This window comes from Falco peregrinus, chromosome 2, assembly GCF_023634155.1.
Source record: "Falco peregrinus isolate bFalPer1 chromosome 2, bFalPer1.pri, whole genome shotgun sequence".
NCBI classification, from domain to species: Eukaryota; Metazoa; Chordata; class Aves; order Falconiformes; family Falconidae; genus Falco; species Falco peregrinus.
In genome coordinates this window covers 107,860,671-107,885,320 of record NC_073722.1, presented here as the reverse complement: position 1 = coordinate 107,885,320, position 24,650 = coordinate 107,860,671, and the positions used below count along the sequence as shown (strand labels likewise).

The window sequence follows — 24,650 nt, the reverse complement described above, 5'->3', positions numbered from 1 at the left end:
GGAGGCGTCCAAGGAGGCACGTCAGGGGGCAGCGGCTATGTCAGTGGGGTAGGCTGTGCTTCCTGCCCCAGTGGTGCAGCTGGGCCCCACAGGCTGCCCCCGTGCAATGGGCGCGTGTGCACGTTGTACAGTGCACCGTCCCATGTGTGCGCACACGCACAAGCAGTGCACCCTGCCTCGCGCTTGCAGCAAAGCTGCTGGCCTGCTTGGCAAAGACATGTGTATGCTGCAATGCAGCAAGCCCTGCCTTGCACATGCCTGCACACACTGCCTTGCACGTGCTGCAGTGTGCACCCCCTGCCATGCATGCCCACGCTGCATTGCACACACCCTGCCACGCACGCCCATGCACATGCTGCAGAGCCCATGCCCTGCTTTGTATGCCTGTGCACAGGCTGCAGCGCACACACCCTGCCTTGCATGCCCACACCAACCCTGCAGCACACATGCCCTGCCTTGCACACCCTGCCTTGTACACCCATGCACATGCTGCATTGCACCCACCCTGCCTTGCACACCCACGCAAACCCTGCAGTGCACACGCCCTGTTTGCACACCCTGCCTTGCATGCCCATGCACACGCTGCATTCACCCACCCTGCCTTGCGCACCCATGCAAACCCTGCAGCGCACACGCCCTGCCTTGCACACCCACACAACCCCCGCCTTGCACACCCCGCCTTGCACGCCCACGCTGCAGTGCACACGCCGCGCCTTGCGCGCCCCCCTCCCGCGCTCCTGGCCACGCGCACGCGCGTGCCCCATGTTCCCGCGCGCGTGCCCCATGTTCCCGCGCGCGCGCGGACAGGCGTCGCCCAACATGGCGGCGGCGCGGGACGCTCAGCCCCGCCCCCGGGGCGCGGCACCGACCTCCCCAAGATGGCGGCGGGCGGGGGTCGCGCCCGCGGCGGGCGGCGCGGCGCGGGGCGGGGCGGGGCGGGGCGGGCGGCGCGTGGGGCTGTGGGAGCGGGCGCGCGGTGGTGGCGGGCGCGCGGGCACCATGGGCAACTGCCACACGGTGGGGCCCAACGAGGCGCTGGTGGTGTCAGGTACGGCCGGAGCCTCGCAGGGGCTGGGAGGGCCCTGTCAAGGTTGGGGGGGTGTGTGTGTGTGTGTGGAATGTCCCTGAGGGAACTGGGGGGGTGGTGTGTTTTAGTGGTGAGCTCTGCTAGGAGGGGCCCCCGATGGGCCCTGGCTGTGAGGGGTCTCTCAGGGGTTTGGGGGGTCCCTGTCACACGATGTGGTGTGGGGGGGGGTGTCTCTGTCCTGAGGGGGCTGTGGGGCACTGGGGGGGCTCTGTGATGGTGGGGCCTGGGGGTGCTCTGGGGAGTGTCCCTGTCATGGAGGGGCACTGAGGGGGTCCCTGGTGGGGAATGGGAGACCCTGCCTTAGAGGGGGCGTGGGGGGTGTCTGGAGGTACCTGCTGCAGGGCCCCCTGTGATTTGGGGGTGGGGAATCCCCTGAAGGAGCACTGGGATGTTGTGGGGGGAGGCCTTTCCTTGAGGGGTCGCTGGGGGGGATCCCTGCCACCAGGGAGCCTTGTGGCGTTGTTTGGGGGGTGTCCGGCTGTGGGTGGGCACTGGGGTGCTGGGGGTGCCCCTGCCAAGCGGGTGCCCAGGGGTGGTGGGCAGCTCCCTGCCGCCTGGACCCCAGGGCTCCGAGGTGGGGTCCCTGCAGCGCAGGGGGCGGTGGGCGAGGCGGCGGTGCCTGCAGCACACCCCGGGCTGCTCTGTCAGATGATGTCAGGCAACGGCACTGGCGAGACTGCCGGGTTCTGGGCCACTGCCAGCAGCCTGTGCCTTGGCTTACCGAGAAGCCGTCCCACTCCTGGGGTGCAGGTTGGCTTTGCTGGGGATGGGGAGCTGGGTGTGAGCATCCTGCTGGGGCAGGGCACGGCGGGCCTGTCCCTGGGGTGCCCTTCTCATCCATCATATCCTCCTGCCGCTTCGTCACTAGCATGTCACCTTGCCTCTTGGTGGTGCTGGCACTGGGCGCGGTTGATGCCCATCAGATACGTGTGATGTTAGCAGGTGAGCTGGTTGCTTAGGTTAGCGTTAAATAAACCAACAGTGAAATCCCCTCTGTCTGATTCAACCTGTAGCTGCTTCAGTCCTCCGCTGAAGCTCCAGACTGCACTTTGGCATAGGCCCGGATGCATGCGGACAGGACTTAATTACTGTTAGGTGATGTAACAGCTTGCTGTAAGGGCTGGATATGTTGCTGTGTGACAGGCTGGGACCAAGTGTGAGGTAATAACCAGGTTAGATACAGATGTTGGTCACTCTGTGTGTCCTCTGTCATGTTACATCCTTTCTGCCAACACTGGACTGGTTTTGTGGCAGGCGATGTGATGCTCAGACCTAAACTCACCTGGGAGAAAATGTGTGTGAATGTAAAGGGTGTGCTATGACCACAGCTCTGGCATGCACGTGAAACTGAATTGTTATGCTTTTGGAGCCAAAGCCTCCAGTGGGCTGCGGTACTTGCTTCTGGCTGGTCTGTTACCAGTTCATCTGTCTTGGATAACAGATCTGTTACGGGAATTACTGAGGACTTGCCAGAAGCAGGCTGCAGTTTTGGAAACAAATATGCCTGCTGTGGCAGCTGCTTCTGAGGAGTGACAAACCACACCCACCAGCTGCCTGGAGCAGCAGTGTTTCTTGCAGTTTTCCTGGTCTTCTGCATGTCTCTGCAGTTCCCAGCTGGGATCTAGAGCTGATGCTGCGCTTCCCTCCAAAGAGACTCCTCTCAAAATCGGCAGTGCTTGGTAAAATGTCACATCCAGCGGGAGGAATTGGGAAGTTCTGCTCCAGGTGTGCCAGGATGCCCTTCAGTCTAAAAGCTTGGGTTTGCTTCTCTTCAGCTCTGAAGTTTACAAAACACAGCTTGCAGGATGAGCCAGCAGGGATTTGTGGCATCTGCTTGCAGTTCCAAGCGTTGTTTTCCCACAGCTGGGAGTTGTGAGCTGAGGACACTCCTCAATGTACAGCCACGTTCTGGGAAGGCAACGTAAATTACACCAGGCTCTGCGAATCAGAATTATGTTCGGTGCTGCCACCAGACATAGTTTTACTCTGCTGCTGCCCAATGCTTGCTGATTCCTGAGAGCACCAGCTGCGAGCTCCTGGGGCAAGCTGAGAGGTTATGGGAGCTCTGCAGAGCCCCACAGCCCTGCAGTGCCTCTGTGCTTACGTGTAGAGCAAATGCCAGGGCATTAGTGGGAGGCGTGTAACTACAAGCAGTTGTAGTTCCAGGAACTTGGCCATGTCTCTCTGGGGAAAAGCAGAGACAACCTTTGGGCCCAGCATTTACTTGCATGATATTAGGTTGAATTTGGGGAGAGAGGGGAAAGGGAAATAATAGACCAACAGCAAACAATATTAAAAGCAGGATTTTGGCTTGCTGTCTTGAATTGTGATACAGCTGTTACTTGAAAGACTTCACTTTGTGGAAGGCACCTCCAAATCATGAAGCTAATGCAAGTTTTCTCTGTCGGTTGTAAATTTAGCCCGTGCATCTTGAAGGAAGTTTAGTCACGTGCCTCCCCCCAGTCTATGTTTTTTTTTCTGAGGAGTGATCTTTCTTTTCATTTTCTTGTGAGACACTTGAGTTCCTCCTGTGCTCAAGGAGCAGTCAGCTTTGCCTTGGGAACATCTGTGTGTGCAGGAGCTTCACAGCCTTATTTGGGAATCTGCTTCCCAGGCATGGGTCAGCGCTCTGCTGGTGCTTGTGTCCTTCCCCCGTTGAGCAACACAGATCTTCTAAGAAACTGCACTGGGTTAGCCAATCCGCCCATGAAATGTGGAGTCCAGGCTTTTTAAGAATGTTTCACAAAGCCCAACAGAGGCAATGATGGTCCCTCCAAAATGTGGGTCTAACTGTGCTGGAGGGTAGCGGTGCTGGGAGCCTCCCAGTGAGGTTTGGTGCAAGTTCTGAGGAGGCTTTGCCAGGGACCTGGCCCGTCACGGAGCTGCCTCCAAGTGCAGCTGGAGCCAGTCGAGTTTTCAGGGAGGTACACAAAGTACCTGTTCATCCTGATAGCCGAATGTTCTCACCAGCTAATAGGCTGTCTCAGGTGCATGCTGCTGGGTTTGGGTTACAGTCTGAGTGAATGCAGCTTTTGTGGCTAAGGATCGATCTGCGAATTTTGAAATACAACACTGGAATAATTCTGCAGAGTCTCATAATGAGATGTAATTTATTATAGCTGTATTCTTCTTACAGTTATCATAACTCAAGAGTGTTGCCTTAATCTGTACAGTTGGGGCGTTTTCGATCTGGCTGTCGAGGGCTGCAGGGTCACACCACGCAGCAATGGTCCGGCAGCCAGAGGAGCTTTGAGGTGAGCACCTGGACATACGTGACAGAGGAAGGTTGGCACAGCCCGCTGTGTTTCTGTGTCGGAGCAAACTGCTGTTTCAGCAAAAGTTCAGGGTGGGAAAAGAGGAAAAAAAGTCAGGGGAGTTGCAGCCAAGTCAGCTGAGCTTTATTTCCTAGGAGAATACTGAAAGAAATGGCTCCTAAATGCCTAGAAGACGACAACTACGTGTATTTGCTGAGTATGAGCTGTGTCTAGCTGATCTGCCTTCCCTCCCAGGTGAGTGAGCACTCTAGGGAATGAGGAGAAGCAGCAGATACTGCACACCTTGCCTTTGCTAAGGCTTGTTACACTGTTACGATTTCTCAGAAATCATTGTGAGATACGGTCCAGCCCAGATTCAGTTTACTTTAGTGCAGCACCCTTTGGGGCTCCTTGATCTCTGTCAAAGGGAGCTAGCAGTTAATTCCAGTTTTGTGTAACCATTTCCTGCTGTAGCCCAGCAGTCAGGGGTAGTTAACCCTTCTGGAGTAACTCTGAAGTCTCACATCCTGTTACTGCAACCCTCTTATTGCTGCAAGAAGAACTGGTTGTGATTTTCAACCAGTGTGACTATGCTATTTTCATGGCACTTCTGTAAGTTGAAACCCTGAAATAAAGGCTTCTTGAGGCTCTGCAAGCCCTTCCTGCAAGAGACCTGCAGTCCAAAGTGCAAGGAGGAACTGGTTTCTCAGATACTATAAAACTAATACAAAACTGCCTGGAAAACCATTGCCAGGGAACTTGACAGTGGCTCACTGTTCAGCTAAAAGGATTTATCAAGTAAGTTCCTTGTTTTGGCTTGGATAATGGAATCGAGAATGTGTTTATTGAGTTTGCAGACAGTACTGAGCTGCGAATGGATTTGAGAGCTTTGAAGAGCTGGATTAGCATAAAAACGAACTCAACAGATTGACCGAATGGTCTGGAAGAAATATGATGCAGTTCAGTAGGGAGAAACGCAGAGAGTTACACATAGGTGAGAACAGTCGATTACATGAAAATGGAATGAGAAAGTCCAGGCTGTGTCCTGCAGAAAGACAAGGTGAGCAGCAAGAGCCATCTGAGACCTAACGTTCGTGGTGGGGCTGATGGCATGGAGATTGTCACCTCTGCTTCCAGCTACAGGCTGATGTGATGGTGGCTAGCTGCAATTCCAGTTCTTCAGCCTCAAAAGCAGCGTGTGTGGGAAGGAGCAGGCAGCTTCATCTGGGTTTTGCATGGGGTTTTGCCCCTTGTCTGCATTTGTGCTTCTGGAGCCAGAGTTCAAAACCATTCCCCAGGGTTGAGGTAGAGGTATTTTACCTTTCACACCAGGCAAGCCATGCAGAAAACTTCTAGTGGCGCTGATTGTCACCTGCCAGGTTTAATTGAGTGCTCCTGCAGAGTTAGGTCCTTCATTTTGGCTAGCCAAAAATCTTTCCCCGCGGTTGATTTCACGCTGCTCGTGATGCTCCGTGCTTGCAGTATCACAGCTTGTCTCAAGTCTGGTGCTCAATACAGCTATTCACCACTTGCACAAAAGGCAACTTAAGCAGCTTCTCTGTGATATTTCCATTTCGGGAGGTAGTTCTTCAGCTTTATGCAGGTGGTGGGGCTCAAGGTTTCCCTTGTCAGGTGCTTGTTAAATCTCCAAGACTTGCAAATTACTCTTTGGAAAGCATAGCTGGAGGAGGAGGTGGACAGAATAGCCTCAGGGCTTTCCTTTTGGTTTCCAAGAGGAATTCTGGGGTAGTATCCCTGTGGTTTTGTTGTGTAACTTCGTTGCGGTTTGTCTTCTCCAAGTTTCTGCATGTAAGGTGAGTTAAGCTAAATGTGTGTTTTCAAACTCTAGCATTGATACTCATAGCTTAAACCAAGTAATTTTGATATAGATTATATCAAAAACAAGCCAGCCAGCATAATCTGCTTTCATCTGTTGCAGTGACTCTTGAAGGATTTTATGGATTCAATGCAAACCTTGCATCTTTTAAAATTAGTTTTTGCTAACCTTGTACCATTTCTGCATGTGGACAAAGCCTAATTTATATGCATAGCAGGGCCTAAGAACCAGACACCGACTTTAGTCTAGGCCCTGCTTTATTATGTGGTTTTCTCTGTGTATACCTTTTCCTTTTTCTCCCCTCTCATTATGTCTTTTGTCAATAACTGTTTTCAATTATCAGTTTTTTCCTTGCCTTTCTGCACTCACTTGTTAGCACCCCATGACATTTCCCAGCACGGGGCCGTTTCTCTAACAAACCCAGCTGCTGTCCAGCTGGATCGAGCTGTTTATTCCCAGCTTTGATGGTGGGTCCTCTGGGAAGAGGTGACTCCAGCACTAGATTGCCCTGGCTCAAGGTGGGAAGATGGCAGCTCTCTCTGCGCAGGTGAAGGCAGCGGTGTCTGCCCTGTTCTTCACCCTGCGACAGTCTTGGGGAAGGAATATACTGAGCCATCGTAGCGGCCTGTTTACCGTGACCTGATTTCGGAACGTTCACCGCTTCCTGCCAGAATACAAACTCATTGCCTCGAGGTACCTTGGGAGAGCAAACAACACAGAGCTTGTTCACAACCTCAAATTGTCCCAGCTTTAATGTTTTGAGCCCTGTGTCCCCATAACTGTTTGGGCTCCTGTTCGTTCTTGCTTGCCATCCATCGGGGCAGCAGCTTCCTGCATTTGCTGAGAGCTCCCTTTATCTGCAAACTCCCAAGTGGTTAATCTCATTTCATTAAAAAAAAAACCAAAAACAAAACAACAAACCAGCAAACAAAAACAGACAACGTGCTTTCTCCTGGCTCTGGGAATTCTTACTTGAACATGGGACCCCTTCGTTTGGGAAGAGGCCAAGCTGGATGGCAGCTTCCTGGCTATGAATCCTCCGTTTGTAGTGTGCCTGGCCGCTGTACACTGCCCCGGAAGAGGCACGGTGGATGTTTGTGGAAGCGATGGCCAAGTGACTGTGAGACCCGGGCTGCTAGAACAGTGGGCGTATTATAGTTGGAAAAGGCAATTTCTCTGCCAAATCGCATTGTGCAAGAGGGTTTATTCTTTAGCCTTGCAAAGATTTCGCTTTGTTGGTTCTTTTTTCACTTGCTCTCTCAGACTTGGGAAAGCGGCTGCAGGACTGCAATGGAAAATGAGCGTTCAGCTCATCTGACCCACGTTACTAGGATGGAGCTCTGATGTGCTTAGACGTCCAGCTTGCGTGAAAGCAACCAGCTGGCATCCTGCTCCTGTTTTACGTGTTAGCTTTCCCTGTTTTTCTTATGCTTTGAACACTTCTGGGCATATAATCTATCTTAGTAAGCTCTGCTGTGCAGCAATGCTGTGTAGCACTGGGAAGTAAACATGGGGCTCACTCTGGGTGCAATACTAAATAAGGTATTTCCTGCAGAAGAAAAGAAACATCTTTGTGGAGAGGCATGTTCCTGTAACAACAGTGGGTTTAGGGTGCAGAGTTTACGCAGAACATTATTATGAAACGATTACCAGAAGTTTGGTAAAGATCACGCAGACCCTGTGAAATAAAACGGCTTTCCGTGTGGAGCTGCCTTTCCTGACTGCCAGGAACACGTCCCTTCCTGTTCTTGGAAAACAAGGGCCTGGCTAAAAGGTTGAGCTAACCAGGCTGACGTCCTCCAAGAAGCATTAAAAGGCATTGTGGTTAATATGCTGCAGGATATTGGATCATCAGTCTCTGTAACTCCTAGCCTTCCAGCTACAGGAAAAAGCTATCCAGAGGCCATCTCGGAGGTGACGGGAGAATATTCCCCTACGCTGTGGAGCACAGGAGACCTGAAAAAAGTGTGTAGATCCCTCTCCAATTTGTGTTAACTTCCCCCAGAAATTGGAGGGTGAAAAACTGTAGATGCGGCTGATCTGCTGGTTTATCAGCCATTATGTGGAAGCCGGTGAGGCAGGCTCTTTAGCTGATAGCGGAAGGTGGTGAAACACTTGGGGGTGGGGAGGAGGATGTGGAGGATAAGAGTTCCCCCTCCTGCAGGCACGCTGGCCTGGATGTGTGCTGGCTTTACTTCTTCATTTTGACCTACTGCAACAAACTTAATAATCATTGTCTCTCTTGAAAGGGCTGTCTTGTGTGGCTGCCGTCTGCTGGCTTCATAGTTCTCCTTTTCCCCTCCCACAATGCGAAGCTCCCACAGCATTGCAGCCACACTGTTTTCCCTGCGCTTCCTCTGCACTGGCTCCATCACGCCTGTGTAGATAAGTCCCGCAGGGCTGAAACTGTCTGTTGCTCTGTTGGTACAGTGTTTGCCTGGCTGAGGCCCTTGAGGGCTGCTGTATGAAGTGATTATGGATAACAGACTAGGGAGGGACTGCTGGCTTGATCTGCCTGAGAGATGGCAGCTCGCAGCCCTGCTCCGAGCCAGGGAGCTGCAGAGCTCCTCCCTTGCCAGGCATGAAACCTAGGGCTGGTCACTGGCAGGGCGCTCTCTTGAAAGGTAGCAGGCATCTTATTCCTTGAATCAAAGATCTGGAAATCCAGACAGCATCGTCTGACCTCAGTGGGGTCAAATCTTAAACTGTCAGAGCCCTGGATGCTGCCTGAATTCTGGGCACAGCCAGCTCTGCGGTCGACCAGCAAAGCCTCATGTGCTGTAGTAATTGCACGAGCCAGAACTAGGAGATATTTTTGGTGAGCCCAAGGGAACTTGAGGGTTCTTCCCTCCTCAAATGCTGACCTGCTAGCTTTTTGTTGGGTTTAAGGGTGGTTTGCAGTGTGGGGTGAGGGAAAGGAGATGGATTTCTTACATGGCTTTCCACGACAGAGCTGGTGTGTCATAGTTAAAGATACTGAAGCATGTACTTACAATTCTGGTTGCTGTAAGTGCTTAAACTGCTTAACAAAACTAAAATAAAACCCTGGTTTGAAATACAGTCTCTTTCTGTGTGTTATTCTTTGTCATACCGAATTATTACAAATACTATTTTCCAATTTTATAAGACTATACTAAAGAAAGGTTGCCTTTGGAAAATTGCCATGTGAAGCCCATGGAGGTGAGGAAGAGCACTGGGTTTCCCAGTGGCCAGCTGCGTTATGGCTGACCAAAGGCTGTTCCAGGGCTGCTGTGGATCTTGGAAAGAGTTTTGTGTGTTCATTATTTATCAGATACTGCAGGCATGCTTGGATTGTTCTGGGCCATGCTGCAGAGCTTGGCTTGGTAGCACTCATTGCTGTAATGCGGCCAAGCCGAGGTGCTTCCCTTGCTCTGAGGGGCTGTGGGAATCGATGATCCCCCAGGATTCCCTTTCCTCAGCACCCAGAGGCTGGGCAGGCTTGTTAGGAAGTTGTTCTGCTCACAACTCGGTCTGGGTGCAGGTTTTTCCTTGTCTGAGAGCAATGTGCTGATGTGTAATCCCTACATCTCTCTGCTGTGCTGCAGGTGGCTGTTGTGGCTCTGATGTAAAGCAGTATGTATACGGAGGCTGGGCCTGGGCTTGGTGGTGCATTACTGACACCCAAAGGTAAGGAGACCCCTGTTGTTTGTGGTTTTGGAGTAGGAATTAGGCAAAGCCATCCCAGTGGGGCTCTCAGCAGTATCTTTAGGAACGTGGGACTGGGCACTGCATATGAAACCATGGATGAGCATCAGCCCAGCCCTCTGCCTGTGAGCAGCTCCTGGTCCTTCGCGGGAAGGCTGCCTTGTGTACAGGGCTGTAAATAGCTGGAAGGAGCGATATGTGCCCTGTGTGGTGCCTTGAAGCATGGGGCATGTAGGGTCACTCACAACGGCACAGCTTCTGGCCATCCTCTGCTTTGAGTGGTGGAGGCTGAGGTTGTCCAGGGCTATGCAGGAGGTAATCCTGTCATTTTAGGCTTACCTGACAGTAAACGATGATGCGCAAAACAAAACCGCAGGATGGGGGAGTTCTGTGCTGTTTGCGTGGGGACAGTTGTGCAAAAGACAGAAAAGATGCAGTGCAAAAGACAGAAAAGAAACCCCATGCTTTCAGCTGAAGTACTTTTCAAATGGCCTCTCTGTCCACACCTCTCCTCAAACCCAAGGCAATCAGATATCCTTTTTTCATTCTTTATTTTTTTTCCTTTTTCATTGTTTTTTATTTATGTAACACCCACCAAGCTGAGAGGGCCGTAGCCTGGGTGGTCAGTGTGTTTTTTCCTGTGCTGGTGCAGTGAGTGTTGAGGAAGGCAAGAGCCCTGCTCTGCTCCGCTGCTGCCTTTGCAGCGCTCCAAAGCTACGAGGCTCTCGCAGAGGTGCTGGGCAGCAGGGCTGCCTCATCCATGAGTTCATAAGAGGAGCTGAGTTCTGCCCAGTACGGCCCAAACCCTCACCCAGTAACAAACACGTTTGTGGCATGCAGTGGGCCAGCGCCCTCTCCTGCTGCTCGAGTCTCTCTTTCTAAAGATAAGCTGACTGCTGTCACCTTGGGAGCAGACTGTGTTCCTATTTAAAACCGCGGGATTTCCTCTCTCTCTCCCTTTCCTTAGTTGTGGATTTTGCTTGCTGCTTCTCACTGTGCTGGTCTCTGAACTAACATGCTGTGATAGTGCTGCTGTCCTGCTAACGTGGCTTTTCATCTTTAGGATCTGTGGAAGTGTTAACTCTCTCCCAGCACCTCCCTTATACTCACCGATGCAGGTTCCTCCGTCTGTGTAAAAAATAACAGGGAAAAGGATAAAGATGTGACTTTTGGGTTTTTGCACTAAGCGATGGCCAGAGGTTGTAGTTAACCCTTACTGCTTGATCTTGCCACTTCTTTTCCCTGTTCACGTGTTGCCACCAGCGGACAAAGTGAGCATGTTGCTGCCCTCACTCTGCAGATGATACACTGCCATAGCTGCTGTTTGCCTGGGGGCCAGGCAGCTTGCCTTGTTTGAAGGGGTCCTGGCTGCTGCTGGCAACTGACTCACCACAGCTCTCAGGTCCTCTCCCAGGTGGCTGGTACTCGGGATTGCTACGAGAGCCTACTGTAGTGCTCCAGGTGCATGAAGAGGTCTCAGCTAACACATACTGCTTTAACTCGGGCTCTCCAGTGATGCTTGTACGAGATGGGAGGGGAAGGAAAGGCCTGGCTTGTGGGCTCAGTGCTTAAGGACTGCATTTGATCCAGACAAGCTTCATTCATTAATTTTTGTGAGGCATCTCATTGGGAGAACTGTTGATTTGAACCAATGGTTTCTGCTGCTCCTCTTGTGTCCGAAGCCCAGAGAACAGTGCAGGACCTTGACCTGCCGTTTGCAGGAGATAACAGATGTATTTGGGAGGCTGACTTATTAAATTAAGCAAAAGCTGAGCCCAGGGCCAAGAACTGCTTGCCAGGAATGAGTTGTCATATGATAGAGGTGTGTGCATTATTTAGCAAATGGGGCTCTTGACAGGAATGCCAGCAGCCAAACAGATCTTTTACTTTAAAATCTATACCCCCGCTTCATGCCATGGGATACGGGGCTTAATTCTCCTTTTGAAAACAGAGCCTTTCCCAAATACCGTAAGCAATGCCCCAGATGGAGCTCACTGCATTAACATGAAGAGTGAGGCAGTTTTCCTCCTCTGAAATTAGGACATCTTTTCTGGAACTGCCAGTGCTGAAAGTGAGAGAGACAGCAGCGATTGTGTTCCTGTCGGCGGCATCCCGCCAGGTAGCACTAACCTGGGAACAAAAGGAACAGTTAGAGCTGGCAGGGTGCTGGGCTCTTATCCTGCCGCAACCTTGAGGATTGGGAAGAAAAAAGAAAAAAAAAATCCTGTCCCTGATTAAAGGTCAGAAATAAAAGCAATGAGAGAGCCAGCATGGTCTTACATGCCTCCAGGGGAGCCCAGTGGTATTATTCAGCTTCTCAGGACAGCACTTGGAAGCACCTTTCTCTCATCAGTGCCTTAGCCAGGGGTGGGTAGCCCTGGCATTTTAATTTTTCTGGCCCTTCTTAAATGTTGGTATAGAAGTATCTAGATTATTACAAAAAGGAATTTTCTGTGTGTGAAGGTTAGTCCAACAGAGAATGCCAGCTGACTCCAGGGTGGCAGTCCAGGTGGGATACCTGGTTCAGTTTCATCTGTGGTGACTTAAGGGATGCAGGGTGGAGACAAGCCCCCAGCCTGTTTATCCTCATTAAAAGAAGCAGCGAGACGCTGTACGCTCCCCGCTGTGACTAGGGAAGCTGCTCTGGCCCAGCGTTACGGAGCCCGGGGTGCGGGCAGAGGAAGGAAGGCACACTGAAGAGGGAAAAGGCAAAACCTGAAAGTCTTGTCTGTCCTTTCCAAAGAGTGTCTTACTCTCTGATAACTGCTTTGTGTATTTGCTGTCCTACCCTTATTCCTTGCTGCTCAGACTGTCTTTGGAGGTTATGACCATCCTCTGTCGCTGTGAGAATATTGAGACGTCGGAGGGGGTCCCACTGTACGTAACAGGGGTTGCACAGGTAATAATCCACCAGCTTCCTAACATTGTGTCTAACCTTTTATCCCTCTGTTTTGAGCAGCAGCAACAGCAGCAGCAGCAGGATAACATAAAAACTAATGGTTTTCTAATGGGACAGTTGAAATCTCAATAGCCTCTTCTCCTTCCCTTTCTCCGGCATTTGCCCTGGGGTGCACTCCACAGTTTATAGGTAATGTAGACAGATGCATACTTGGCAAATTCCAGATTCAGCATTGCTGTACTGGCTCCTTCTGATAACGCTGCAGACATTTGCTCCAACTGTAACCCTTTCCTTGACAGCACTGTTTCCATTGTGTGCTTGGTGGAGAGCAGAAGGGCATCGCCTTTTGTGTGGAGCCACAAGCAGGCCAGATTGGGTTCTGGGCAGGATTTGGGGCAGGTGGGAAGGCAGATTTTGTGCTGCTTCAAAAGAAAACCTGTACACGTGGGGAAATTGCAACTCTACCTGGCTCTGCCATTTTGCATATGGGTTTCCACTCAGCCCTTCTTCCTCCACATAGAGACAGGGCCAGTTTTGGACGTTGTCACATTTGAAAGTACAGCATAGAGACCTTGGATGAGTTGCAACACACAGGGTTAGTGGGTTAGTGTTTGCACTGTGAGCACTTATGAACCAGTGTGGCAGTAATAACCAAACATCCCTGTGACTTCCTGGCTAAGAAGTAGCACGGTATTGAAATTAAATTCAAATTATAGATTAGGTCTTCAGAAGGCTAAAATCCTGCACTAGCTGATTAAAGCTGTGAACGCATATGGCAAAAAATGCCTGTGCGCATCCTGGACAGTGGGATCTGTTCTATCAGCTCCCAGTTTGCATGCCAGTTTAATTAGGACAGTGGCCAAGGCAGGCATGAGCTTGCAGAGATATGTTTCAGCACTTCCAGCCAATCCTGGAGCTACTTGGTGTACATGCAGCAGCCCAGTGCAGCCCCTTCATGGTTCAGATGTTTGACCTAATGTTCACTGACACAAGCTGTCTGCCCTGTGGCTCCCTCTCCTGACTCCCAGTGCCTTCCCGGCTTGTTATGACTGACACGAGAGCCAGGCTTTGCTTCCTGAAGCAGAACCTGCCATGGCCAGGCATGTCTCTTGTTTTACCAAATCATGACCTGCAAGTTGCCGGGTCTGGCCAAAGTACCTGGAGCCCAGGAGAAAGTTTTGGAGCTGCAGGATCTGTTCTTGGGTGCCTGATACTACACGAGCACAGCCCTAAAGAGCTGGAGACTCACTTATATCTGCCTTTGGGTCATGGGACACAGGAAAAATAGAGGGAGAGGTGAACCAGATCAGGGGGTAGGTCTGTGTTAACGCTAACCCAGTGAGGGCAAAGGCGCGGCTGCTTCTTGCAGCGTGAGCACTAGGTTCTGCCAAGCACCAGGGCTCCTGCTGCCATGGCAGTGCGGGGTGGGCAGGAGCATCACGGGTCCATGCTGTGCTTTTAAACCAGTGACACCAGTCAGCAAGAACACACGCTGCCCCAGCGTTGGGCAGCATGGCACAGCAAGCCTCTGACAGAGGGCCCTTTGGGGTCCTCAAGCTGCTAGCTTCTGGCCACCTCATGAGCCCAGCAGAAGGGAAAGGGTCACAATACCATTTCCAGTCTGGTTCCCAGCCTTTCTCTGCTGATAAATTGCCTTTAAGCGTTATCTGAAAATCTGTTTCTTGGCCAAAGTGACTTGTCTGTCTCCAGTCACGGATGTAGTCCCTCGGCTGCATTCTGCACCTGTCTTACATTACCTGTCTTACATGAGTGCGGCAGGTAGCCCGGGGCAGGAGATGCAAAGGGAAGAGCTGAGTGTGTGTTACCTGGAAACGTGCAAATATTTTACGTTTTTTGGCAGGATTTCCCTAGAGATAATGACGTTACAGCCCAGGTGTGAGGACGTAGAGACGGCGGAGGGGGTAGCTTTAACTGTCACAGGTGTGGCACAGGTACAGTAACTCCAAAACATCATTTCAGGAATGCATGTCTCTAACTTCCGTCTGGTTTTTCCCCTTAAGAGGTTACTGTTGTCTAGAAACAGAAGCCAACTGCTCTGAAACAAATTCTTGTGCAAAACCACACTGTCCTTGTTGGTTAAAACACACTACAGCATGTCCCATGTTGTGAAGGCAGTTGTGACCTCTCCTCCTCTCCCTCAAATCATTCCTTTTTCTGGTGTCTTATTTGTCCACGTGGCAAATGAGGTGTGTGTGGGTGACTTGATCTGTTTGTGGAACGCTGACGTACGGCGGTGCCCTTGGAGCTATGTGTGATCCTGCAGGACTGAGCCATTCACTCCTGAGATGGTATCAAGCATTATGTTGCTTTGGATTATTATTATTAGCATGTGGACCTTGTAATTCTTCACGGTGAGTTAAAGCTTAAAGAAAGAACTTAGTCCCTCCAGGCACTAAAATTTGTCTGTAAAATCCCTGGTGTGAATTGAATTTTGATTCTCTCAAGCCTTCTTCATACGTGAAAACCAGCTCTTGCTGCTTGTGGGAGCACACTGAAACACCTGCATTTCTTAGCTTCTGAGATTTGCTGCCTTGATACAGAATCTATCCTTGTGACCGGGTCCTGCCTTAGGGAGGATGCTGGGAGGAAAATGTTGTTAGCTTTTGATAGAATTTGACTCCCCAAATAGGCAGCTGGATGCTTTGATTGAAAATTGCTCCTGACAGCTCGTTCTGGGTGTGTAAAACCAAGACGGTGGTTCTCAGTTCACACAAGGCTGTGGTCACCACGTGTCCAAGGTGTGTCCAGGTCTGTTGTTGCAGAAGTGACTGCCACATTCCCTGCGGTGAGCAGTGGAGCCAAGGGGAGCTGCTGAGTGATGCAGTGATGTGACCAAAATCCCACATGCGTCAAAAGGCTCCCCCCAGGGAAGAGCACTGTGGCTGCTGCCGCCCTTTTAAGACCAAGCGCTTAACAGAGTTCACCCAGTGCTTTCCAGAGCAGTGCATTCCTCCCTAGGTTCATCGATCTGCTTTAAACTGACGTTGCAGAGGAGCTGTGTGCTGTGTCTCCGCGTAAGTGAGAATATGAATTCAGCTAGGAGTGGTTTCTGGATTGTCACACATGGCAGAAGGGCTGGGCACGACCATGACTCAACAGAGGGTAATCCATCACCCTGCCGCTGTTGGGGAATGGGGCTTCGTGCAGGAGCACCAGCACAGGAGCCAGTGTTTTGGGCTCATCCTGGCACTAATGATGTGAACCAGTACCCTTAGTTTCAATTTTCGAGTTCTTTATTATCCATTTAGCTGCTAATGTGTCACATAACCACTAGTGGGCTTTGTATGGGTGGCAAAATGCATTCACCCATGTCTCCCCTCACACGCATTTCATAAATCTGTAGGCTTTTCCTTTTGTATTTGGAAAAAGTATTTCTGTGAAGCCAGTGTTCCTTTTTAACCTAGTGTTGGGACATCCTTTCATTGCCTGCGAAATGGTCTAAGCTGGGCGGCGCATGGTAGCAGAAGGCTGGATCACCGGGTGCCTTGACTTAAAAATGCAGCTCCCATTTAATCTCATTCATGTTATTCTCTCTTCTCACTGTTCGTTTTTCCCCACTGTCAATTAATTTTAAAGACCTAGGCTTGTGAGATGCAAGGAATCGCCGTGCAGAAAGCAGGCTTGAGGCAGTTCGAGATGCGCATGGCAGAGGTTACCTTAATTTTGCAGGATTTGGGGGAATTTTGCAGAAATTTGCAAACATTTTTCTTTTAAGAGGTTGTGCAAAAAAGGAAAAAAAGCAAACAAATTATTACTAGAGAAACATCTTTTTAAATGTTTGCTGTAATGATAGAAGTGCTCCATGTGCATAAGGATGCTGTTCTTTTCTTGAAGAGGCATGTAATGAGTACTCACCAGTAACCTCCTGTCTGTATTGGCTGGGTGCACTGGGGTGCTGCTGCCTTTGGCCACGCTGGGCTTTATATCCTTATATCCTTCTGTACCATTTTTCTGAGCCTCAAGCTAATTGGACTGTCTCTGCTCACCCCTCGCTGTGATTGCAGCTGGCTGGAGCTGGGTGCGGCAGTATCGATCCTCCAGACGGGATTGTTTTGTGGAGGCTCTCTGATTCCCTGCCAGCTAAACTCCCTCTCTGATGGGAATGACATTTGAAGAAGCACCAAGAGTCGCAGTGCCCTGTCTGAAATACTGGAAGCAGGCTGAGCGCAAATTGCTCGACTCTTCTTTTGTTTTGTGCAACCTTTGCTTGGTAGGTTGACCTGTGTATTCAGCCAGGCTTGTTCCAGCTGTCCAGGCTTTACCAGCGCAGGCAGGCTGCTGGCTGGCTTTATTGACAGAGGCTGAGTTGTTCCTTGCTCCTGGGAAGTACTGCAGAGATTCTCTTACTGAACATCCTGCTCCATGCTCTGACTGTCCTCTCTGTAGCTTCCAAAGGGTGGGGATTGTTTAGAGAGGTGGAATTGCTGGCAGATGCGCCCATCAACGTTGCTGCTGAGTCTAAATGGTTTTGGTATTTGCAAAAACCTCCCATTGGGTGCGGGATGAGCCTTGCGCAGGGCCCACGCTCCCGGGTGCAGCTCCATAAGCAGCTCTCCCAACTCCCTCTTGTGTAGAATGTGCACACTGCTGGCCCGGGGGGCAGGGACCAGAAACCACTGTGGCCTGGCCCAGTAAGGAGCCCAGAGGTCTTGGGGAGAAAGAGGAGGATTGCAACGCTTGCCCGAGATTCAGTTTGGTGTTTTGAATGGGAGACCCAGCCTGAGAAGCAAAGGTTCTTTTTTTTGGCAAGTAAGCAAGTTGTAAAAAATTGCAAAAGCAAATAAGCTCAGCTCAGGTTGGTGTTTCTTCCTGTTCCTAGGGGTGGGCTTGTGGTGGCTGAGCCTTGGTCAGCTCACCACATCTAACATGGTCCACCTCTGGTCCCCTTAGAAGGTGGTGGCTGGTCCCAGCTGTCCTGGCAGTGCTGGGGCCAGGTTCTGCTGTTCAGCTCTGCAGGTTTGGCTGCAGGATCATTTTGGACTTGCAAGCTGTCAGAGCAGACCTTCTCAAGAAATAGTTATGTTGCTTTTGCCAGCAGTTCAACCCTGAAGAGTGGTCTTGTAGGTGTCAGGATGACCATATAGGCTGTGAACACATCAAGAGTATGTGTTGGGAGCCACGGAGGGCCCCTGTACAGCACCTGAAGCTTTGGAAGGCTCTGAGCCAGGGCTGTGCTGGCCTTGTAGGTAGAAGCAGGTCCAGGCAGGACCCTTGGGGCAGGATGTAGGGTGCCACCAGCATCTCGTGGGACAGAAGGCACTGCCCAGCCCAGATGTCTCCATGAGAGGGTGCTGTGGGACCCACTTAGCGCCCAGAGGTCCCAGCAGAGCTGCGTGGCTGGTGTGGCCCTGCTTCCTTCGCTGGTGCTGCCAGACGCAAATATGTCCCTGTGTCCAGGCTTTGCCTGAGCCCTCGGACTGGATTTGGCCGCTAGGAGCTGTCACCTTGGTGGGTTGTAGCACCTCATAGCTGGGTTATACAAAGCTCCATGAGCACAAAGCTCCACTGCCTCACATACCCCACAGAGATTTTTAACCCACTTTGCCTTTAAAAGGCAGCCCCGTGACCAGCAGGATCATCTGAAGACCCTGGCTTGGCTGGATCTGGGAGTGCTTTTACGTCTGGCTCTGACTGTGGGAGGTGAAAGCAGTGCTGGGGCAGCTGTGTCCCACCCCTGGGGACTGTTACCAGGCTGACCATGCGGAGCAGGACAACCAGGTCCTTGCCCTGGCACATTGGGGTCACTGCAAATTGCAGCTGGTAGCTCCCAGCCAGGAGCAGGACAAACCAGTGTGCTACGGCCATCTCGTCTCATCTCTCCTTGCAGGGAACACCGAATGGAGCCCCTGTTACCAAGCTGCTTCTTGGGCATGTCAGACTCTTCCTTGTTCTCTGCCTTTCCTGTGTCAGAAAAATTAATTCTAGTGAAGGAGGAGGAAGAGAAAGGTAACTAAATGGCTTTTTGCCAGGGGTAGTAATAAAAAGCCCTCTCCTCCTACGTCCATTACTGGTGCAGTGCCTGAACTGGTAGCAAGGGCTCTTTGGTAAGGTTTTCATCATGTGGGACTTGAAGGGTCAATCTCTGTCCCCTCATCACCCAGTGGCTGCCGATGCAGGACAGCTGGCTGCAGGGAGCACCTCTCCACGCTGAGCTGCAGTCAGGGTTTGGAGCAGTGTCTGCCCTGGACGCTGGTGCTGCTGTGTGTGCCTGCAGCAGGGCTCTGCCCAGCAGCAGTGAGCAGGGGCTCCCTGCTTGGTCCCATGGCCTGGCTCAGCGTGGTGACAGCTCAGCATGGTCCCTTAGAGCATCGGTAGCACGGGTGCCTGGCAGCCTGGTGGTGGTACTGCTGCTTCTGCTGCTGCTGCTGCTCTTGGGTGCCTGTCCCTCTTTGCAGAGGCACCTTCAGCTCCTTTGGTTTTGTCTTCTGTCTTTAGGTGAAGATAATGACCGAGAAGGAGCTCCTGGCTGTGGCCTGTGAGCAATTCTTGGGGAAGAACGTGCAGGATGTGAAGAACGTGGTCCTTCAGACACTGGAGGGGCATCTGCGCTCCATCCTAGGTGCGGAGGGGCTCACACTCTTGAAGGCATCTTGAGTAGCTTTCTCCCTTCTCTGCTGGCTGGTCCCAGCAGTATTGCTGCCACCGCAGCAGCCACAACAGGTGCTTCCTCTGCTGACTGCAGAGGTGGCATCTTAGGTTGTTCCTCCCTTACAGCAGCTCCTGCCGCGTGGCTGGGTGTTGTGATAAATGAGTTTTCGGTGTCTGCAGTAAGAGATGTCTGAGCCCCCGTGGGTTACAGGTAGCTTGTGTGTGTGGTGGTTGTGCTTGTGAGGCGGAGATGGTGGTGCACACTGCAGGGCCTGGGCAGAGGTTTACGCCCTTGTGCCCAAACCAAGAGATTAGGGGCAATGAGGATGTTGCTGAGCTTAGACCCACGCCATTTTGTGTTACTTGTTCCAAATAAAAGGCTTTGCCTTCCTTCCCTCTGCAGGTACCCTGACAGTGGAGCAGATCTACCAGGACAGGGATCAGTTTGCCAAGCTGGTGCGGGAAGTGGCAGCTCCTGACGTGGGTCGCATGGGTATTGAGATCCTGAGCTTCACCATCAAGGTATGCCCAGATGGAGGGCGTTGCGCTGTGGGGCAGCTGGCAGAGCTGTAGGAGCAGCACAGCAGGGCCTGGCGCTGGCTCCTCTGCTGCAGCTGGCTGAAAGGCTCAGCTGAGAGCCTGCCCCAGCCCTCCGGAAGTTTCCATGGCAGCCGCCCACAGCATGTCCTGTATCCAGGCGGCTGGGCAAAGAGCACCTGGGTAGCTGCCTCTGTAAACACGGCTGGTGGAGAGAGCTCGCTGATAACCCAACCTCCAGGGAGCCGGAGGGAAGATGTCAGGAGAGCCTGCCTCTCCCTGTCATGCCTCGTTTTGTTTGGCAGCAGGCTGACATGGCTCGTTCTGACCGTGGCCTAACCCACAAGTGATTGCTCTGAGCTTCAACAGAAAGGGAGCAAGATAGAGTCACTCATTTGAAGTGGTTGTGACTTACCTTCCCCTCTCCAGGATGTCTATGATAAAGTGGATTACCTGAGCTCCCTGGGAAAGACTCAGACTGCAGCTGTCCGAAGGGATGCAGACATTGGCGTGGCAGAAGCGGAGCGAGATGCTGGCATTCGGGTGAGTCTGGAGATGTGCTGGGCTTCCCCAGGGCAGCCTCTTTTGCTCCAGCTGCTCACCCTGGAGCTCTGCTCTCTGTTTCCTCTCTGCAGGAGGCAGAGTGCAAGAAAGAAATGCTGGATGTTAAGTTCTTGGCTGATACCAAAATAGCAGATTCCAAACGGGCTTTTGAATTGCAGAAAGCTGCATTCAGTGAAGAGGTCAACATTAAGGTGAGAGGTATCGGACAGCCTGCTGCTGTTCCCTGGCTGGATCGGGGTAGCAAGTCCTCTGGGACTTGTCACCTTCCACCTCCTGCATGCGTGAGGAGAGCCAGAGGTGGAGAAACCCAGGTTTCTGTTGTCACAGGGTGAAGCTCCTTGCAGCAGATTCCTGTCGTGTTTGCAACAGTTAGGTGGGACTAAGAGGAGAGAAAAGGGTGGGGAGGGTCATCCAAGCTGAACCTGGAGCTGGTTGGGCTCAAGTGCTGTGGAAAGAGCACACAGGGAAGGGCAGCAAGTGCAGCTCTGAGGGTTGAGATGTCACCCCTGGGCAGAGGTTTGGGAGCAGGAGCCATGTCTGCTTTCAGGACCTGATGCCTGTGCACAGGAGATCATGGCCAAGACTCTCCCCTCCTCTCTCCCTGTGCAGACTGCTGAGGCTCAGCTGGCCTATGAGCTCCAGAGCGCCCGGGAGCAGCAGAAGATCCGCCAGGAGGAAATCGAAATCGAGGTGGTGCAGCGCAAGAAGCAGATCGATGTGGAAGAGAAGGAAGTCATCCGGATGGAGAAGGAGCTGATAGCCACCGTGAAGCGGCCGGCGGAGGCTGAAGCCTACTGTATCCAGCAGATTGCTGAGGGCGAGAAGTGAGTGAGCTCGCTGAGCCCGGCTGCGTGCTGGGCTGCGGTGAGGTGGGAGCAAGGTGCAGCGGCTGCTGTGCTGAGACCTGGCTCGTGGGCGCTGCAGGGCAGGCATGTGGCTGACGGAGAGAGGGAAACAGTGCTGGGTACACAGCGGGGTTCTGGGCTGCTGGAGGGCTGGTTTCCCTTTGCAGGGTGAAGCAAGTCCTCATGGCTCAGGCGGAGGCGGAAAAGATCCGCAAGATTGGAGAAGCAGAGGCTTTTGTGATTGAGGCCATTGGGATGGCGGAGGCGGAGAGGATGAAGCTGAAAGCTGAAGCGCTGCAGCAGTACGGAGAGGCTGCCCAGCTGGCTCTAGTGCTGGATGCACTGCCTGAGGTGAGGAGGGAGCAGCTTTCCTCTGCTCCCGGCCAAGTGGTGGGGAGGTCCCAGGCTGGGCCAGGTCTCCTGGGGACACAGTGAAGCCCTACGTGGTGTGCAGGGACCTTGCCCAGCAGGCTGGTGAGCAGCACCTTGACTCTGCTCATCCCTCCCTGCTTCTCAGATCGCTGCCAAAGTTGCTGCTCCCCTCTCCAAAGTGGACGAGATCGTTATTCTCAGTGGAGAGAGCAACAACACAACGTCGGAGGTGAACCGTCTGCTGGCTGAGATCCCCGCCTCCGTGCGTGCCATCACTGGTGTGGATCTCACAAAGGTGAGCCGGTTACTGGCAGCTGGCAATTCCTGCAGCTCGTAGGGCACGGGGGCTTGCCGGAAAACTTTCTAACTCCTAGGGAGCCTTTCCTTCCCCAGCTCCCTGCCTCCCCCTCCTCCAGCCTTCAGAGCTTCTCTTTTCCCCTCCTACAGATTCCCCTGATCCAGAAAGCTACCGGGACCCAGGCATGAGGCTGGCCAACCCAAAGCTAGTGAAGATCACTCCCTGTTATGCACTCGGACATCAACTGCCTTCAACACGTGGGAATTCCTTTTATATCAAAGACAATCGGAGTTTCATTTTTAAGCTCTGGTGCCTTATTTTGTAGGGCCAGAAAGATGCATGTCCAATCAGCTGCTCTTTTATTACAAAGGGTGGGAGGGGATTTATTTTGTAATTATCTGTATATTGTATCAGGCCAGGGTTTGGATCCGATCCTCAGTTATGACTGGCAGCTTGTCTGGTGTTGCAGTCCCGGTGCCTTGCTGTTCTTTGTCCTCGGGTGGCCGCCCAGAGCTCAGAGCAGAGGCTCGGCAGGACACGGAGCGTGGAGCTGTAGGAAGAGGACAGGCAGGACCTACCTCCCCTGGACTCCCTGCCCTGCCGCAGCCACCCTCCTGGCGCTGCCCAACCCCTGCCTTTGCCCGCGAGCTGTTGCTGTGGCTGGCTTTTCCCACCTCGGTGTCTTGCCCACAGGCAACTCAGTCCTGCCCAGGCTGGGCTTCCCAGAGGGGACAGGCACTTCCCTGGGAGGGCGACAATCCGGCACTGCCAGTGGGTGCTGCCCACTCCTGTGCTGCCTTCCCTCGGGGAAGTTTCCTCCCAGGATCTGGAGCCAGGAGAGCTCGGAGGGGGCTGATGGAGCCCAGCTGAGCCCTGCTGTGAGCCAGGCTTGGTGAGGTCCCACCACCAGGAATGCCAAAAAGCTGCGCTGTGCCAAAGCCACCCCATCCTCCAGGAATGAGGTGGAGCCACCGAGCCTGCTGTCCCTTGAGCGCCCTGGTGTATCTCAACCCCCACGGCTACTCCAGGCGCAGGGTCAGCGGGAGGCAGGGACCGGGCAGGGCGCTGCGGTGGGGACAGGCTCCTCCAGCATGGCCTGTGCAGCCGCCTGGGGACCATGCTCCTGGGGGGTGCCGCGGCCCCCGGGGGCTGGCAGGGGATACCCCGGCAGACAATGCAGAAGCCCCTACCTCGCTCAGCCCCCGCCTCTTACGGCCAGTGGCTTTGCTGCCCTGAGTAACAATGTGAAAGTGGTTGTCCCCTGTGTGTCCCGTACTCCTCACAGTGCCACCAGGGCCTCGCGGTGGCCCTTGCCCCTTCCCCGCCTGCCTCCCCGCCTGCGCTCTGTGTGGCTGGTGCAGACAAACCCATGCGCGAAGTCAGCCTGGCGGTGACCTGCGCAGGCACTGCAGGGTGCTGGGGGTCCCTCTGCCATGGCTCACCCATGGCTCGGTGCCACCTGCCCTGTTGCCGTAGGGTGGGTGCAGGGACCTGGGTCCCCGTCTGCCCTCCTGGCAGTGCTCCGGTACCGGCCGGTCCCTTTGCCAGGAGTGACCCGCTGTGAGACTGGTGGCACTGCGTCCCCCTCCCTGCCACCGGGGTGGGGAGGACTGGCGTTATCAGCCCCCTGCTTGTGCTCACACCAGCGGCGCAGATCTGGCATTTGCTGGCGGGCGTGCCGGGCGAGGCACCCTATCTGCATGTGCGTGTGCATGCCTGCGACCCTGCGACCGCCACTGCTGTACGATAATAAAACCTTGTCACCACGTGCTTTGGCTCTCGACTTGTGCCTCCTGCACCCGCCTCCCCTGCCGTGGCACCCCTGGGCACAGGGCAGTGCCAGAGCCGGTGCTTGACAGGCCGTGGCGTTGACTGGCCAGGGGGTGCTGGTCTTGGAGCGGGCAGCATTCCTACTGGGATGGGAGATCAAGGCGCGCATAGAGGGAGATCCCAGCTTGTGCGGCTCCTGGGAGCTCGCAGCCTCCCCGTGGTCGCCGTGTCCCTGGGGCTGCTCCTGGCCCACCCTCGCTCAGGGTAGAGCCTTGTCCTGGTCCCACTCGGGTGAGGATGGAGCCAGGAGCCACCCAGGGTGGCTGGTGAGCGCCAGCTGCATTGCCCTCGTTGAAGCGGGGAGCTGGTCACTGTGGGGTGCCCCAACGGTGGCACCCTGGGGTTCGGAGCAGAGCTGGCGTGGGCCGAAGGCTCTGTCTGCAAGGCTGGTGGCAGCAGCTCATGCGACCACCATGTCCCCTGCCCCACTGCCAGCTGTGCACAGCCCGTGCCCTCACCCTGCCACCGGAGCCGCGTCCCAGCCCTGTGCACTGTCCTCTGCGCTGGGGGACAGCAGGGTGGCTCTGGGGGTACCATCCTGCTCGGGGTCAGCCGGCGAGCAGGAGCAGTGGCAACCAGCAGCAGGGCTCTTGGCTGCCCTCGGGACCCTCCACGTGCCCCCGGGGCTGGGCAGGGGTGCAGGCAGGACAAAGGGCCCTGTCCCACATGCCCTGCGGCAGGGCGGCCCTGCTCCGAGGGGTCCCCTGCGGCACCTGGGTGTCCCCACACCAGCTCTGTGGTGGTGGCCTGGGGGACACTCGGGGTCCCTCTGCCCTGTGGGGTGCAGGGCTACAGGGCTGTGTTGCCCTCAGGCGCTGTGGGTGCTGAGTGGGCAGTGGGGCTGGCAGGATG

The 24,650-nt window shown here is 53.5% G+C and overlaps 1 protein-coding gene across 8 annotated transcripts; it reads left to right on the top strand.

The window, feature by feature from the left end:
* The first annotated feature begins 945 nt into the window (after nt 1-945).
* FLOT2 (flotillin 2) lies at nt 946-23,738 on the top strand. Of its 8 annotated transcripts, none has more exons than XM_055796301.1 (11): nt 952-1,048; nt 9,745-9,826; nt 14,605-14,695; nt 19,200-19,323; nt 19,756-19,874; nt 20,319-20,432; nt 20,525-20,644; nt 21,063-21,277; nt 21,466-21,649; nt 21,816-21,965; nt 22,118-23,738. In XM_055796301.1, the coding sequence occupies exons 1-11, from the start codon at nt 1,000-1,002 to the stop codon at nt 22,154-22,156; spliced, it is 1,287 nt and encodes a 428-aa protein (XP_055652276.1). In that variant the 5' UTR covers nt 952-999; the 3' UTR covers nt 22,157-23,738. The 8 variants fall into 8 exon arrangements, with proteins under 8 accessions (XP_055652277.1, XP_055652276.1, XP_055652275.1 ...); XM_055796300.1 differs by lacking the exon at nt 14,605-14,695 and adding an exon at nt 12,653-12,743 and having other exon boundaries at nt 963-1,048; XM_027790947.2 differs by lacking the exon at nt 952-1,048 and adding an exon at nt 1,942-2,029.
* The last annotated feature ends 912 nt before the right edge of the window (nt 23,739-24,650 follow it).